General features: G+C 39.7%; 1 protein-coding gene across 1 annotated transcript in view; it reads right to left on the minus strand.

The window, feature by feature from the left end:
* CLTC (clathrin heavy chain) overlaps window positions 1-18,571 on the minus strand; it is a 53,984-nt gene that overhangs the window by 25,036 nt on the left and 10,377 nt on the right. The window contains exons 2-7 of the mRNA XM_044993635.1: window positions 9,343-9,550; window positions 5,901-6,169; window positions 5,271-5,432; window positions 3,895-4,008; window positions 3,229-3,402; window positions 600-797 (exon numbers count right to left, since the gene is read on the minus strand). Coding sequence (XP_044849570.1) covers window positions 600-797; window positions 3,229-3,402; window positions 3,895-4,008; window positions 5,271-5,432; window positions 5,901-6,169; window positions 9,343-9,550 — 1,125 coding nt within the window. The remainder of the gene's footprint in view (window positions 1-599; window positions 798-3,228; window positions 3,403-3,894; window positions 4,009-5,270; window positions 5,433-5,900; window positions 6,170-9,342; window positions 9,551-18,571) is intronic.

Here is an 18,571-nt window from a genome sequence, read left to right on the forward strand (position 1 = left end):
TCATGAGGAGCCTTCACAGCCTTTGACTTTTCAGATTTCATGTGGACTCTGGATATTCTTTGCTGCTGGTTGTCTCCCTTATCCCGTCTCTTACCACTGTAAAGCTTCAGATGCCCAAGCTCAATCTCATTTTTACACCCAGGCTCCTACTCCCATAATCCTTTTCTTGAAACCCAACTAGTGCCCCTCTAAATCCTGCAAGATCTGTTTTTAAATAAAAACACATAGCTACAATATCAACTTTGATATTGATCCAGATTACTATGCTTGTGTCTTGTACTATTCTCCCCACCTATCTTTGTTCCTTCAATTTAGTCTGGCTGAAGGCCTGACTTTATATTTGTGTCCACTGCTGCAGTATGAACAGTCCATTGAAGAGGTCTGTCCTAGACGATTGCTTTGGTGAACACACCTGTTCAAGCCATTTCAGCAGTGCTACTTTCAAGAGCAAAATGCTGATCCTTCTAACACTTACCCATGTGAGTAGTCACTGACTTCAGTGCACATCTCAGATGAAGACCTAACCTTGCAAAGGTTAAGAATGTGCTTAACTGTACATTTCCAGCTTTGATAAACATCTGTTTAGCAACACTTTATACCTTTGGTGCATTTGCTGCCACTTTTGCTGCCTCTGAGTAGTTTCCCTGGGCAAACAGTGCATTGAATTTTCGGGCAAAGAGTTCCTCAGCTCCTGCCAGATTGTTGCGGACAGCCATTCGCAAAGCTAGGTCAGGATTTTGCAGCACATTAGTGATGTAAGGAATTATGTTCTCTTCTTCTACACATACTGAGAGCACCTGAATTGGATTTAGAGGGGGAAAAAGGACATTTACAATCAGTGCATCTTCAGGCTGCAATTAAGAAGGTATACCAGCTGCTCAGAGTAGATGCATTCTGCAAGCATTTTCAATAGTGCCACAACAAAAAAGTATTTGTTTAGGGTGAAGGTAGGAGTAACAGGTTAGATTAAGCAGAAGAATATTTAGACTGAATATCAGGAAGTATTTGCCACTGTGGTAAGCTATTTCTGCAGGACAAGCTCTGAAGTCAAAGCCCCATTTCTTGGTCCTACAGTTGACCTCAACAGCATCATGAAGCAATTCCTTCACCCCAACAAAGAGGGATGAGCACTAAGTTACCCAATAGGTCCCTACCATCTCATTTCATTTTTATTCCCAAAAGAATTCTAGAACACATGAATTAGGGTTTAATAACTTTCCAAACGTTTAACTGAGTTGTCTCCTGAAATTGCAAGGTTGAATATACTGGTTGCCTGCAATGTCAATTTAAGATGTTTCCTTATCCAAACATTAAGATCTAGGGTTTCCAGACAGAGCCCACTGTTCAGAACCCAGAGTTTGCTTTATGCACAGCACTGAAATACTGAATACCATCAAAAAAATTGCAGAATTACTGCTTAGTTAGCAAGTCTCTCCTTCCAAAATTCTATTGGATATTAGATGCTATAAGAAACCCTGAAGGGAATTTCCTCAGTCTTCATCCACAAGAGTTTAGAAGCCAGCCCACCCACATATATTGCTCTGATTAAGATAGTTCTGCAAATATAAAAGTCAGAGGGGAAGGAGACCTCAAATTCTCCATCACATGTGTCTTTGCCAGAATGATTAGTTGAGTCTCTGAAGAGAGACTTGGGACTGCTTCCATTCATCTGCAAGATGACCTGACATATTGTCTATTCCTTTCAAGGACTCAGAATGCCACCTAAAATAGTATTCCTAGCACAAAAGCCTGAAAAAAAATTAAACCTATATCTAGGGCCCCTAAGATCACTGCTATGGCACAAACCAAAAATCAGTATCAATTTTACTTCTTACACATAGAAGTGTTCAGCATCTGCATTCTATACCCAACCCTAATTGGAAACAGTGACACTAATTTACAGATGAACAGACTAGATTTTGCTAGTTACACAGCTACAAGCTCTTCCCACTCACTAGAAAGCACTCATCTCCATCTAGCACTGCAGATTGCTCTGTCCTTGTACATACTAGCGCGCAATGTGTGATTCAGATGTTGTAATGGCCAAAGTTCCCCCACTCATTGCTTCCAGGAGAATGTGTCTAGTAGTATTTTACGGGAAGATTAGATAATCTGAGGGAGAAGTTATGAATTGTAAATATGATTGTGGGATTAAACAGATTCTCCTCAAGTAATTCTACAAACACTGATATCAAGTTTGAGGAATTCTCTGATCTCCTATTCTACCATGTTTATTGCCTTATGTTTAAGACAGCGAGTTCTTAAGTTTCTGCATTTTAGTGCCATATAGCAGGCATGGAGCACTAACTACCCTTTTGAACTGAAAGAATTTATATAAGTTTTCCCCCCCCAAAGCCTGATCTATATCAGAGAAATTCCTTGTTTTATGGTAAGATTTTACTACCTTTATAGAAGATCTGGACTCTCAAGGACAGCACTGGCAGCAGCTCATGTTATTTGTTGATATAGGTTACCTTTCTACTGTAAATATTGAATTACACTTTTTTTTAAAATGAGTTCAGCTAGGTGGAATGAAAGGATTCTTATACCAGCAAGCTGCCTTTCCACACAACAGAAGTTTTATGTGCAAGTTACAGACAAGTTTCTATATCGGTAAACTCAAGTCTATTTTAATAGACAATTCTTCCCAATTAAAACATGACAACTATTTTCTGCCTTTCCTGTTTTATGCACCAGAATTTAAGATTTGAGCCACCAATGATCACTGTTCAGGCATCTAATTCCACCCCTTTTCATAAAAGGAGAGCAGATTTCTGCACCTGACACCACTATGAGCTTTAACTCTTGCCCACCTCCACCTCCCCAAAAGGTATGCTGCTAGAGGCAGATTTAGACATCATGAAAAGTAGAGCACTTGAATATCAGTAATGTTAAACATGGTCTTCCCCCCCGCCCCCCCAAAAAACCCCACACAACCCTCCACACAACCTGATGCTAGTCAAACATTCATGAACTCTGATCAGTTATCACCTAGTATCTCATTTAGAGGCCAGCCTGTAAACTGTTCCATGAAGGAGATAGGCACTTTCACTTCAAATGACTAAGTCAGTATACGCACTGCAAGTTTCTCCTAGAAGACTGAATGTGAACAGAAATGTAAAGAGGATACTTGTCAGGCATCATGACCATCACTTGTTCCCATTCCCCTCCCACTCTAATCTTGCTGGGACAGCCTAGCCAAGTGCTCTAGGAACAGAATTTCCTTACTTGTCCCTTTCTGTTAACTCCTATAATTCCAGCGGTTGCTTCATGCGGTGCAGTGACAAATATGGTTTCTCCACTGATTCTATTCATGTAGATGCAGGTGCCAGTTTCAAGGTCATACAAATGGATGTACCCGTATTTTGTTATCAGAAACACCACATCATGTTTTTCACTAATCTGCAAGACAAGAGTAAGGTTGAACAATCAGTGTACTTAAAACCTTGCTTTAAAGTCAAATTTGTTGTAATGTTACAATGGTTAGCATGAAGGGGCACAATTGTTTTGATTGCACAAAGTGACTGTTTCTTACTGAATTGTGCTTGAGAGTGAGTGTGTGCACTTTACAGCATAGTAGCAGAATATCTACTTTATCATAGTGTCATTTGGGCTTACATATATCAAAATAGCAGGGTACTTATTCTATAAAGGGGAAAGGATAATCAGCAATTAAAACAGCTTACAAAGTTTAAGGCTGGGGATATGGGGAGAGATATACTTAAACTCTGCTGAACTAAATGTATTGGATTTTAGGACATGTATTTTTCTTTGCAAAACCTCCGATTCTGTAGCTGCACAAGAGTGTATATATTTATCATCCTGCTGTATTACCATATCCCTGAGAGTCAGAGTCACTCATCCTTCCATCTTGGTCTTGGATATCTACCATACCTGCATTGCTACAGGAAAGTCATTCTGTGCTTCAGGAGGAAAGAAAACATCCACTGCTTTCTTGGGAAATGGTTGGTTCCCTGTTGGTGGTGTGCCAACTTCAATGATATGCAACTGTACAACAGATGAGATTGGTTAATACATGCTATATATTTCCTGAAATATTGCATATCTACATGGTTGCTCAAATTCATTGGGCACTGTAGTCAGATTAGAAAGTAGTAACAGACATAAATGCTTTGTTTGCTGCCACATGAGCCTCATTATCAAGCTTACAAAAAAATTCAGATTGTGTGTGAACAAGAATGCTATATATCAGGGCATCTGATCTTACTGTAGATCAGAGAAGCTTTTCCTTAGTTAATTCATAGATCACATTAAGCCACAGGTCTTCCCATATTCATGAGGCCATCAGAAGTTCCTCTATCACTCTGGGTGTAACCATCTTCCCCAATATTGCTATGAAAAGCCATTATTGACTACTCAGTTGTACTGCCATTTAATTGTTAAGCTTGTGTATTTCTACATATGCCTCCAGTCTGACAGCATTTGGCACAGAAATTCAAGTTCAGTCACTTACAAAGTAATAAGCTGCATGTTTGTGTATTATAATTGTCAGCCAGAAGCCAAACATTCAGACAAGTTATCTTTTCCAGTTTAGTCTGTTCCAGTCATGAACTCATTTGCTATTCCAAAAATAGTTTTGAGAAGGCAAGTTTGGCTCCTAATGGAATCCTCTGAAGTTAAGAATTAAAGTGAATACTTTCTAGTATCAGGACTCAGACTTTAAGGTCAGAAGGGACCATTATAATCATCTAGTCTGACCTCCTGCACAATGCAGGCCACAGAATTTTGCCCACCCACTCCTGTAACCAACCCCTAACCTAAGTAGGAAGAGCTCTGCCATCTAAAAAAGTATGAGGTCCATTTTCAAAGTCAAGCACCAGAACTTTCACTTACCCAAAATTTGAACTGAAGTATTTGGACATCTGAACAAGTCATATCACTAAAGTTTTCTAATGTCCCCAAAAATATAGGTGTATTCATTATAAATGAACCACCCATTTGGAGAATCATCTGCCTAAGGGTTCTGGTAGTGATTCTGCTAGGAGCAGAGTTAAGATTTATGCACGTGCATATAAAAAGCTATTTGAGGCTAGAGATCACTTAAAGCCACAAGATTCTTACATAAAGGAAGCACTTCCTTCCAAAACAGAGGTGAAAAGGCAAACACTAACAAGCTCAGGGAAAGTCTATAGATGCATGCACTATATAGTCTAACCTCTCTAGGGTTGCTTTTTTGAAATCCCTGTTTACTCCCAGACTAAATATTCTAAAGCAAAATGAGGTAGATAGCATCCAGAATCAGAGCTTACCTTGCCTCCAGCTTGACCTCTTACTGCAAAACAGAAGAGAGTAGATTCCTCAGCATTACCTTCCATCTTGAACTGAGCAAAACTAGCTGCATGCCCCTCGATAGGCTGGGACACTTTTCTATCTACAGAATAAAGCTGCATGGCTCCCACAACACGATTTTGCTAAACAAAACAAAGAGAAGTTAGCAACAAAGCATTTTCCCCCTCACAATACTACCTTAAGTACTGGCAGATTGTAGTGTGAAAAACAGTTCTTGTTTAGCTTGAGTTCTTAAGTCAGCATCTTGATTCTGTAAACTAGTTAATTTTTTTGCTAATCAGATTTGATTTGTACAGTAAATCCACTGTATCAGAATGATGATACAAAACTGAGATGGCCAGCTAAATACTGGATGTAGAAGAAAAATAGAGTCTCTAAATAAAGTTCGTTCAGAGTTAAGATACCCTCCCAAGTCTCAGTTTAAGAGAGTCTTTGGCCTTAGCATATCTAGAATCAACTATTCATTGTCTTTGTAACAAGACAGAGGAATCAGAATATCATTCCACAGAGGGAAGTTATGCAGCTTACAAAAAAGGGTGTCAGTCAAGTTTTGGCCTTCCAGACTGGTGTAATCAACAACTATTAAGTACCTGTGCAGATATGCCAGTCAGAAGTAACCATTTCTGCTTAGCATCTGTACGATAGTTGATGATCTGGCATCCTGCAAGACTAGAGTGTCGGTCAAACATTTTCACTGGCTGAGATTCTCCCTCCATGCTCCAGTGGTAGACTGCATTGTCAGTTACAAGAGCAACAGTGTTCAGCGAAATCCATTTCCAGAAGGTAACATCATCAGTCATAGTATGAGCCTTCATTTTACTCTTCATCTCAATGTTAAAGATTTGAAGCGTTTTCCCAGCTAAAAAACACAAGTTCAACTCAATAAGCTGAGTTAGCAGATGTCTCCCCTTCAAATACCATGATAGCTGCACTAAATTAGACTTAGCATCTAGCCTTCCTCTTAGGAGGATGCCATAATGCACTGCACTTGCCTATGACATTCATAGTGATCAGCTAAACTATTAGCCAGACGTTTCTAAAGCTATGTTATTACTGCACATGGCTGTACAAAAAACCCTGACCTCTCAATTGGCTGTTGCTTAACCAATTTTGAACAGATGGTGGAAACAGCTTTTTAATTAAGTGACAAGCCATCTGAACAATTTCAGTTTTATCAGTTACAGGTAACCACATTTTTAAATGTGCATATTTAAGAACACATTCAGTTGAATTTCTCTTGAAACTTGTTAGGTGTCAAAAAAAACTGTCCACATCTGTTTCAAGTATAACAAACCACAATGATCAAAAAGTGGGTTCTGTCAGGTTTGTTTGTAATTCTGTTTCATTAACCAAAACACTTAAGTTGGTAAACTAACAGGTTAACAAAACAAAGGATCTTTGGCTGCAACAGACCAGAGATAAATATAAACTACATAGGGGACAGGGAGGGTAGAGGGGAGAACCAGAACAAGGGACTGATGCAAGCTCCAGTGGATAGGGAAAGGCAAATGTTTTGAATTACATGGAAGGGTAAATACACATGTCCAAAATAACGATGCTGCCACCCATTGTATTCCTTCTGCCACCAGAATAACGCTTAGGTTCATTTTATAGTAGCATATGCTGAAGAATCACTGCTACTTTTAAAGGGGAACAAAAAATTTGAAGTGGCATGCCAAAAAAATTCTGGCTCAGCTAGTTGCTAATTCAGGGAATGTAGAGAGCAGAAAGTTCAAGCTATTCCCGTTATTAATAGACACATGTATCAGTGAAGGACTAGCTAATCACATTTATATGATCTTTACTGTAAGATGCAAAACAGAGGCTATTTTATTTGCACTGGTGACTATTAAAAGCTGACTGTCAAAAGTTTGTTGCATACTTTCAAAACTAGGTCTCAGAGTTAAAGCTTAAGAAAGAGTCCCATATGGGTCATGGTGTCAGTCTACTACAGATTTTGGTTTGACAGTCACTCTGCTAACAAGATAGCCACGTTCCAAGGCATATAAGGATGGAAATAGAGGTTAAGGAATGCTGCATCTGAACTGCAAATAATGAGAAGTTTGGTGTTATGTGCTAGAGATACTACAGTTGATCTAATCTCAAGGTCTTTCTTGTTTTGCACCATTTCATAATGCTATTTTTCAAGTATGGGGCATTAAAGTTAACACAAGGGATAATGTAAGGGAACAAGAGTACAGTCCAGTTTTCATTTCCATCCCACACAATATGCAAAGCACACCAAGGGAAAAACAACCAGACTTGAGTTGTAAGAGTCATAATCCTGCTTATAAAAAAAGTCTGAAGGGTCCTAAGTTTACTGCTTTAGGCCAAGTGCAACTGTACAGCTTTCCAACTGGTACTTTTTGAAGTAAGTTTCCTAAATTTGGAGTATACAGTTTCCTTAACCTCTTCAGTGCTACTCTAAAAAATATCTAGGAATGAACATGTAGGCCGTTGTCTGCTCTTACACCTTAATTATTCAGTAACGTGCACTGTAAGCCTTTAAGCCTGTAAGCCTTTGGACTTTGGTATTCTCTTTTCATAGAACAGGACAAAAACTAATACAATCTAAATTGAGAACTCACCATCTGCATACACAAGAAAGCATTAGAGATGCAACAAACAAAATAGGAGTACAACATTAAAACCATCAGAAAGATTAATGTAACTATTTAATGTCTGAGTCCAAAGCAATACAGGACAATAGATGAGAAAACCCTTACTTTAATCAGATCTAATAGATTAGCTCAGGGGTAGGCAACCTATGGCACATGTGCTGAAGGTGGCACATGAGCTGATTTTCAGTGGCACTCATACTGCCCAGGTCTTGCCCACTGGTCTGGGGGTTCTGCATTTTAATTTAATTTTAAAATGAAACTTCTTAAACATTTTTAAACCCTTATTTACTTTATACAACAGTAGTTTAGTTATATATTATAGACTTTTAGAAAGACCTTCTAAAAACGTTAAAATGTATTACTGGCATGCAAAAGGTTAAATTAGTGACTAAATGAAGATTTGGCACACCACTTCTGAAAGGTTGCCAACCCCTGGATTAGCTTGATCTAAAACAAAGGTTGCACAATTCATGAATACCTTCTACCTAACTTCAAAAATTAAGCTAATCATTTGAATTTCCAAATAGTGTAATCCTTCCTAAAAAAAGTGGGCAAACACAGTACTCTTGAGCATAACTGTCAATGGACAACTTACTACATGTTTGACCTTGCACTACAATTTTAGTGTACTGTGGAGGATATAGTTTTTAATTTGTTGAGTAATATGTAGCTTGATAGAGTGACTTTTGTATCTTGTAAATCTGTAGAGCATTTAGTGACTCATGAATTTTTCAAAATGCACTAAACTATAAAGTTGTTCATCCTTGTTTGACTCACTTGGCACACCCTCTGCCCCCTCCCACAATCCCCAGGAGGTCAGATCTGAGAACAGATGGACAGCAATAATCCTTTTATCCTCCTCTCCTTCCTCCCCCCCCAAAAGGGAGTCCAGGTTTTTTGGGGCAGGGAGCTTTAGCAAGGAGTCACCTGAAACCCCTTTTGTTCCATGAAGTTACTATTAACTAGGAATTTCAGACAAGTATTTCTCTGGCTTCCATAGCTGGACTAGCCACCACAAGCTGCAAGATTGTGTTAGACAGTCTATTCTTCACCAAGCAAAATCCTGATCTCAGCTGTAGGTGGACCAATGCTAGAATATAGAAAAGCAGACAGCAAGTCATTATCAAAACTTGCTGCAAATCAGCAGCATTCTATTCAACAAGTCTAGGATGACAGCTTAGCTGAGGATAGCTAAGACAAGGATACAGATTTTCCGTGGTGAATTTTGGGAAAGGCAGATAGACATCTTAGTGCAACCAGCATGCTCTTTTAGAATGTCTGCCCAAAAGGTTAGCCTTTGAATATGAACTCTTCAGTCTTCAAAAACAATGGATTTGCCCTGAACTGGTAGTTTACAGAGAAAGTTATACAATATAGTCGGATCTTAAAACACAAGATGTTCTTTTCATACCTTTTAGTGCAATGACTTTGCTAGCAGGATTCATGATAGCACTGTCAGCTGAAATTGGTCTGCGAATGGGATTGCTGGGGTCATTCATGTCAATGATCACCACTTGTGCTTGTTCTCCTACCTTCTCTCTTATGCAGATGAATTTGTCTGACTCCATAGTCAGAGTACTGAAGCCAATGTTAGCTGGGTTGATCCCCAGATTTTGGAGCTAGAAGACAAAAATAAAAAAAAGTTTAGTCACACTAAGAGTTTGTATTACACAGGATGATTATCAGCTGAAGTCTGGTTCATGAAATCTACTCTATAAAGTGAACAATAACCATGAAGCTTTGTCAGAAAGTATTCTTTTGCAAGCTTTTCCCTATGATAGGTCTTTTATTGCCAAGAAGGGCATGAGATAGAGGTCCACCACCTAGGTGTGTTTGAGCACAACTGGAGAAAAGCATGCTACGCTTTATTCCAAGACGGGTTCCAGAGCATTTTTCGAACATTTAAAAAGATTCAAAATTTTAGTCTGATCTTGAGTATGAGGTATGTTCTCAAACTTTGTTGCACCACAACCCCCTTCTGATGACAAAAATTACTACACGACCCCAGGAGTGGGGACTGAAGCCTGAGCCCACCACCCCTGGTGGAGGGGCCAAAGCCCAGGCTTCAGCCCTAGGCTGGGCAGGCCTGTAACCTGAGCCCTGTCACCCAGGGCTGAAGCCAAAGCCTGAGCCCCACGCCCCAGCAAGTCTAAGCTAGCCCTGGTGACCCCATTAAAATGGGGTCCTGACCCACAGTTTATACTTCTAGAGCAGCAGTTCTCTAACTTATGGTAGGTCCACATGAGAGCTGGAAGGTGCAGATTCCAGGCTGAGAAGACATACCTGCACTCATTGACTGCCAGAGAGAGCGCGCGCGCACTAAAAATAGGAGTGGTTTAGCCATGGCTACACTTGCAAATTTGCAGTGCTGCAGCAGGGTGTGAAAACACACCCTCTCCGGCGCTGCAAAGCGCCAGTGTGGTCAAAGGCCCAGTGCTGTACGTTATTCCCCACAGGGAGGTGGAGTACGGACAGCGCTGGGAGAGAGCTCTCCCAGCGCTGGCACTCTGACTACACGTAGTGCTTCAAAGCGCTGCTGTGGCAGCGCTTTGAAGTGCAAGCGTACCCATAGCCTCAGCTGCATCTGAGCCATTTTTGTTCTGATGTGGATTACGATGTATTCAGTATTCAAGCCTCAAACTAGTTTTTAGCAAACAGGCTAAGGATTTAATTTCTGCACTGACTACCTCAATAAAAAAAACTTTGAATTTTAGACCATTCAACTATAAACCCAAGTATGTTAGATGAAGTTCTCTCATTTGTTGTAACTACTTCTGTACTGGTTAGATTAGAGAGTAAATTTACACTTGGTGATTCTTACAATATTAGGTGTTTAACAAGGACTGCATAAAAACAAAAAAAGTCAGGATAGTGGCTCAAGTAGTGCAGTTAACACTTCTCAGAAGGGTAAGGGTGGAGCACATAGAACACTGCCTACTACTGCATGAAGAATTTACTGAGCCAGGCAGCCACCCCTTCCTGCTTAGACCTGATCTGCCTCTCTTGAGAAATTGGTTGATTAAAAGCTTACTTTAGAAGTAGGAGCTTAGGGGGAAAAAGGTTCAGTTCAAATGTTTGAAGGGAGTATGCTTTGTTTAATTTTAAATGCTTCAAGTGTTTAAAACCAAAATTTTAGCCAGCAAAGCTCAGTAGTACAAATATTTTTCTGGGGGTCAAGGTATTGAGACCCAAGTTCAGCTCCTGTTTCTAACAGAGACTTTTAGGACAAATGACAACTTGTGCCTCAGTTTCTTCACTGGTAGAAGTGGAGTAGCAGCTACTTAACAGGGATGAGACATTTTGTAAAGCTTAGATCTTGGGATGAAACTATAGGATTGCAATTAATTTACAGTAGTATCAAAGTTGTGGGAAGATGAGTGGTCTTATTCTACCACCTAAAGTTCAGAACTGTGTGTTCATTTACGATTAGACAATGTTTAGTAACCAAGGCATATTTAGTTCTAAAGTGAATGAGAAAGTGAAGAGGTCAAACACATGGCTCCTTGACAGAGTTTCGTCTTTAAACAAAGCTACTTTTGAAGAACAGTGTTCTGGAAACCACATGTTAAATTTGAGTAAAATGTTGGTGTTCTAACCGTCTCTTATCAGTTATACTTGGTGCAGGCTTTATGAAAGGCTCCACCTTAGCAATTCCATTACAGTCTTCTCTTGCACACTCTGATAAAGAGGGTGTGTCATACTGTGCTATTCTGCTCAACCTTCCTTTTCCCACAACATTGTGAAAGGAGTTTATGTAAATTGGTTGCTTCTAGAGTGCCAGATTAGAATGGAGGATGCCTTAAAAGCAACTTTTAGAAAGAATCCGTATGATCTAGTGCAGTGGTTCTCAACCATAGATAACACCTACCCCGGGAGTATGCAGAGGTCTTCTGGGGGTACATCAATTCATCTAGATATTTGCCTAGTTTTACTACAGGCTATATAAAAAGCACTAGTGAAGTCAGTATAAACTAAAATTTCATACAGACAATGCCTTGTTTATACTGCTCTATATACACCTCTACCCCAGTATAACGCGACCTGATATAACATGAATTTGGATACAATGCGGTAAAGCAGCACTCCGGCAGAGCAAAGCAAGTTCAATATAATGCGGTTTAACTTATAATGTGGTAAGATTTTCTGGCTCCCGAGGACAGCGTTATATCAGTGTAGAAGTGTACTATAAATATTGTACTTTAGTGTATATTCCAATTATATTGTAAAAATGAGAACAATTTTAGTAATAGTGTGCTGAGACACTTGTGTATTTTTTATCTCTGATTTAGTGAACAAGTACTTTAAATGGAGGTGAAACTTGGGGGATGAGGGGGTAAGACAAAAATCAGACTCCTGTAAGGGATCCAGTAGTCTAGAAAGGTGGTGTGCCTCTGATCTAGTGAATCATGATTGGAATCAGAAACCTAAGGCTTACCCCAAACCGCTACTGACTTACACAAGGCAACAGAGTCACTTAAGTCAAAGGCTTACTACTTCCTCCATATTTCCCTCCCAACAAACCCATCATTACTTCCCAAATGAGGAAATTCCTTCTTAGTTCACAGAGGCATTGTGAGCTTCATGGTTTTCACAGAAACTTTAAATATTAGTTTTATTCTACTCTCTAGCTTAGCTTGTCCCATTAATATTAGGTTATTTGTCTTTTAGATCAGAAGATCTAAACTACTTCTGCCACAAAGTGAACAGATGTTCAATGCTGAACAAATCCCCCCCCCCAAAAGAGTCAGATTCTCCTGTGAAGCTCTTCAATGGATGATCTCTGCGCTATGGCCCAGATTTTCAAGCTTAAGCAAAAGTGTGCAAGTCAGCTTTGCCACATGCATGTATTCACATCTGCATCAAAGTTTGTATGCTGTTTGAAAATCTAGGTCTATTTATAAAAAATAAAAAAGTTTAACCTGCCAATTGGCAGGTTAACCAAGCTTTCACTTGTGTTGACTGTGCCATGTCTAGTTTAAACTGGGCTCCTTGGGGACAGTGATGGAGTTATTCTATACAACTTAATGTGAGTAAGGTCAGACAATGTAGTAAGTCATTTAATCCATTTAAACTCATTTTAATTCTATTTAAGTTCCACTCTATCCTTCCAGTCACTGTTGGACAATGCAAGCCACTCCTCCCCTCCAAAGAGGGAAGTGCCTTATGTTTACACTAGACAGCCACAGCTAATCCAAGGAACAAGAGACTAGCCATTACTACAGTAATACTGTAGCTCAGTGAACCCTACTCCTCTGCTTAAGCATCCCATAAACTTCTCCTGAATGCTTGATGTTTAAAAGTTACTGCTGTATTTCACATTGCAAGCCATGTTGTACTCAGCATGGGAGAGACCACATTGCAATTCAGCTTACTAGTCATTACTAGACTTCTGTTTATACAGGCAGGCAACAAAACCAAGCAACATTTGGGACAGAACAAGTCATGAGATGCTGTTCAGGTATGTGTAAAATATATCAATACCCATTTTATAGGTTGGTAAATTGGGCATGTTGTGACATATGGAAATTTCCTGCAATATCCTTAAATTTTAATAAATTTTCCAAGTATTTTTAGATTAAATGCAAAGTTCATGTCTTATTGTGGGCTAGGATTGCATGCAACTTCTCAGGGAGGGGGATATGGGAAGTGAACCCTGAGAAGAGTAATGAACTTTAAAGGACTTCATTGAAAGAGTGTGCAGACAAGAATGTACTTCTGGGACAACATCAAGTGGTTGCCTGGAGAACCTCTCGGGGAAGGTGAATGCAAATTCCCCGACTTCCAGTTATGCAAAAACCCATGAGCCTTTTGAACCTATAGCCTGAAGGGAGGACCACTGTCTGTCAATTACCTATTCCTGGAGTCTCAAGATCAAAGGCTCAGCTATATAAAGGCGAGACTAACCTCTTCATAACAGCTTTAACTCAGAACTAGCACACCTATGAACTTGTTGCTACAGGAAAACCCTGTTGAGGTTTGAAGGACTCACTACTAGAGCCCATGCTGGAGTTGGGGGCTGACTGCTGACAAGTTTATCATGCATGTATTTTCTTTTGGTTGCAAGATGTTTTCACTTTAAGAAAAGTGTGCTTGCTTAGACAGCTGTGTGGTAACTTAACACTACTGGGAATTACATTTGTAGCCCTCAAAGAGAAAGCAAAGTGCAGGCACTGGCCTGTTTTGGCAGTCTGTCTTGCTGGGGATACCTGTGTGGACATGAAACTGAAGCCTAAAAAACTCCTGGTCAGAGGGAGAAAGATATGGGTCTCCGCCCAAGAAAGGTGATGATTAAGGAGCCTAGAGTGTGCACTCTTGGTGGACCAATGAGGAGGAACACAGGTGCAGTTTCCATGGACTGTGAAACGTTATTTTTCTCCTCATTTCTGACTTTGATATTGAGGCACAAATTGGTACAATTCCTGACCTCAAGTCAGTGCTCCAACCATGCTCCCATGGAAGCTTGAGTCTGCTCAATCACTTTTCTTCCCACTCACTCTGCAAAGAGAAAGTCTTGCCCAAGAACTAACATGGCAGATCATGAGCCTTGAACAAACATTTCCCACATTTCTCATTCTGGCAGAGGCACTAAATAAAGTAGATGCTTATTTAGAATCCCACTTTAGTTGCACAATTTCATCAAGAGCCTAGGTCTCCAGTTAGGCTATCCTTGCTTCTAAATTGTATAACAAGGTTCAAAATGGCAGTATGAACTGAACTGTGTGCAAAACTGTCAAAGTTACATTTATTGTAGGAACTATAAGGCAGACCTCAAGCATTGTACAATTTCACCCTAGTATGGTAGTTACATTGCTGTGGGATCCAAGATTCAGGCAATTCCTAGCTATGTGCTGAGTAACTGTTCAATTTCAGGTTGTCCATTCCCAGCAAGTCAAGGGAAAAGTTGAATTTCTAACAAATTTCATATGTCAAGTCACTCTGCATAAGGAAATTCAGTAATCATCTTGAGTAACTGGGGGGTCAAAATGAAAGCTTAAGCAATTTGTGTCTGTATTTAACTCAAAGTATAACAGTTCCTTATGAACATTATTTTTCCAGCATTTTAGTTTCATAACCTCAGTGGGTGAGCATATATTCTGTAGGAGACAGCATACACAAAACTTCAATTGCTTTTGAGTGATTTTCCAAGTCAATATTCTTGCTTCTGTTACCAAAGAACTGTTAGACAACTCCAGCTGTCTATACAAACAGGTTTACAGAGTTGTATCCTTTTTTCCTATCCAGGTGATGCAAGTCAAGCTTTCTAGATCACCAAGGATGTTCACTATACTCCTTGCTCATGTGGAACACTTCAGGTCCAAGACACTATATCATGTCGTCCTAGTTTGTGTGTGCGCGCAAAAGTGATTAAGTTGAAGAGGGAGTGTGTCATACTCACTGAATGATTTACCTTAAACACATGACCAAGTGCAAATACTACCATAAAAGCCACACCTCCCTAAGTAGCCATTCACATACATGTGATAAGATATACTACTCCCTTACTACAGGTATGTGCTAAAGTTGCAATTCATTTGTTATCTTCAATTGTCTGCAAAGCTTTTATTTGAAAAGTCTTCTTAGGTGAAGATTACAGGATGTTTCCTCCCATGCACTCTACACTACTCCTGAGCTAGACTACCAGAACTATGGTGTTATGATCAGTAGAACAGCAGCACTCATACTCTAATTGAGCGTTGCAATTGCTTGCAACTTGAACAAGAACTTTGTTATTGGTACTTGTCTAGAACACTTCCCGATAGTGAATGTGATTACTTTTGTGAACTTGACCTGTATTTCACCTCTGCCTAAAGAGATGCACCTTTACTTCAGCAGGATTGAAAAGTGAAGATGAACAGAAATATTTTCAGGTTAATTGAAATCTGAGATTAAACAAATGCACTGCTGTTCACATCTACCAAATGTAAACTTTAAACTTCACTGCATTTAAATCAGTTAAAGTCAGGAGTGTCTTTTTCTGCACTGGTCTTAAGGTTACCCATGTCTGGCTAGACTATGGCCCTAAACTCAAAAAAGTTTACAAATAGAGTAACTCAGAATTTAAAAACAAGTAATGGTTAAGACTTGACAGATGGTAGTCAGTCATCCCAGTGAAGTCAGGGCTTAACCACCACAGTATCCAGGCAGCTTCCACTCGAGGCAGATTTACCTTAAATAATCATAGCCAAACTGTACCATCTGCCAGAAGTAGTGCTTTGTGTATTAGTGTTTTCGATGCTGGTGCCACAAGATATGAGTTATCAGATTGCATTTAGGTTGGTTAACAGCAGACACAAGTAGCAATTTAACTTTGTCAAGCTGGATCCTAGTTAAGTTGGTTTAGAACTGGTATCTTGGACGTTCAGCTATTACACAAAACTTGTCCAAGCTTTAGATGTTCACCATAGCAGCTCAGAGTAACTAGTTTGATTCTATTGGCATTTGCCCACAGATCATGAAGAGAAACATTCCCTTCCAAGCTCTGATACAGAATGCATCTAAACAATGAAGGTTCATTGACAGGCTGAAAGCTGGCTAGGGATGACCCTAATATACTAGTCTATGCAATACTTTTGCATGGTCAACATGGAGTTCCAGCTACTCTAATTGTAGAAGTGATGGAATGAGGGGAAGAAAAGCCAGCTTTGCCTAGGTCTTCCTAACCAACAGTAGTTAGGGACTAACTTTACAGCCTTCAGAACATTCCTAGATGTCCCAGTATCAAACTCATGTAGGCCAGGTAGGACACTTATTTCCATAAGAATTGTAGTGGAATAGTAAATGTTAGATCTTAATATTGCTATATGGCAGTAGAACTTATTGGCAGATGGCAAATGCACCCTTTCAAATGCTTTAAGGGTATGTCTTCACTACCAGCTGGATTGGTGGACAGCAATTGATCCAGTGGGGATTGATGTCTAGTCTAGATGCAATAAATCGATCCGAGTGCTCTCCCATCGACTTCTGTACTCCAGCTCGGTGAGAGGCGCAGGTAGAGTTGCTGGGGGAGCAGCAGTCAACTCACCACGGTGAAGACCATGGTAAGTCGCTCTAAGTACGTCAACTTCAGCTACGTTATTGACATAGCTGAAGTTGCATAACTTAGATCGATTCCCCTTCCCCCACTCCCAGCCCCAGCGTAGACCTAGGGTAAGTAAAAAACTAGAAATTGAAATAGGCTAACTGCATGCTATTGTGACAGTCTAAACCAGGGGTCAGCAACCTTTCACAAGTGGTGTTTTGAGTGTTCATTTATTCACTCTGATTTAAGGTTGTGTGCCAGTAATACACATGTTTTTAGAAGGTCTTTCCATAAGTCTAATATAACTAAACTATTGTAAGTAAAGTAAATAAGGTTTTTAAAATGTTTAAGAAGCTTCATTTAAAATTAAATTAAAATGCAGAGCCCCCTGGACTGGTGGCCAGGATCCAGGCAGTGTGAGTGCCACTAAAATCAGCTCACATACCGTCTCTGGCATGTGTGCCATAGGTTGCCTACCCCTGGTCTAAACCCAACAACCTCCCTTAAATTTACTAAGCACCAGTCTACTTGTCTAGGCAGAAGACAACTAGTCTATAATTAAAAACAGTGAGGCAGGTGAATTAAAGACAGGACCGAGTTAGATTTGCTTGGCTCTGCTCTAATAAAATGTTGCGGTAAAGAGGTTATTTAACATGGGCTAGTGTTTGTGATTCTTGCAGAAGTAGTTTTTTGGAGTTTGCTCCATGTACAGTGAACCATTATGGAAGTTTAAAGGTAACCAAGAATGAGAAATTTGATGTATGCCCCTTTTTGTCTTTGATGTAGAAAGGGCTTGGTTTGTTTTTTTTCCCTAAAGATTCTCCTTCTTGGTTTTACATGGGGAATTCAGGTCATCAAAATTTTTTCCCAGAAGACAAACTGGAGAGCAAGGACCATAAACATACCTGCAAGTGAAACCTGAGAGGGAATGTAATTTGTGTTATCTTAAAGGAGGTTTTTGTTTTATTAAAAAAAATTTAAACCAATGTTCCTAACATCCCTGGCAATTCAATTAAGTAAAGGGATCTCTGGCAAAGCAGGACTTAATAAAAAGTGTGAAGTTTTAAACAAAACCTGTGCTTTTGCCTTTCAGCCTTTATGAAGCCTACAAAGGCCAGAAAGATACAAACTATTTTTCTCTTCCACCCTTGCTCTATATCACCTTTAAGCAGGGTCCCATTTATTCTGCAATGGAGGAATTTGCTGCAGAATTGTTTTCTAGCATCTCAGCTTTCATTTTAAAAATTATCTTGCCCTTATTGTTGCAGATAACCTTGGTAAGAAGGAGCCAAATGTAAACCAATGCACATTCAAAGAGCCTGAAAAACAAATGGCCAAGAGCTATGGCTTGCTCCAGTCAGTTCACTCAGGGCCTTCTGAACTCCATAGCTGCAGCACCATGGAATTTAACATTCTACTAGTTTCAAGTGAATTCAGTATATTTTGCAGGAAAATTTGTTAACTCGCTATGGTTAGGCATCCATAATTTTGTTTTCATATCCACACACACACACGGGGAAATTGGTTGACTTCCAGTGCCTATTCCCTTCATCGTTCTGTAGGCTTAGGTCGACTGAGCCCCATAGTGTAGATCTGTCCTAAATTAAATAATGTAGCTGGA

The sequence above is a fragment of the Mauremys mutica genome, chromosome 19 (assembly GCF_020497125.1).
Source record: "Mauremys mutica isolate MM-2020 ecotype Southern chromosome 19, ASM2049712v1, whole genome shotgun sequence".
Classification (NCBI taxonomy): Eukaryota; Metazoa; Chordata; order Testudines; family Geoemydidae; genus Mauremys; species Mauremys mutica.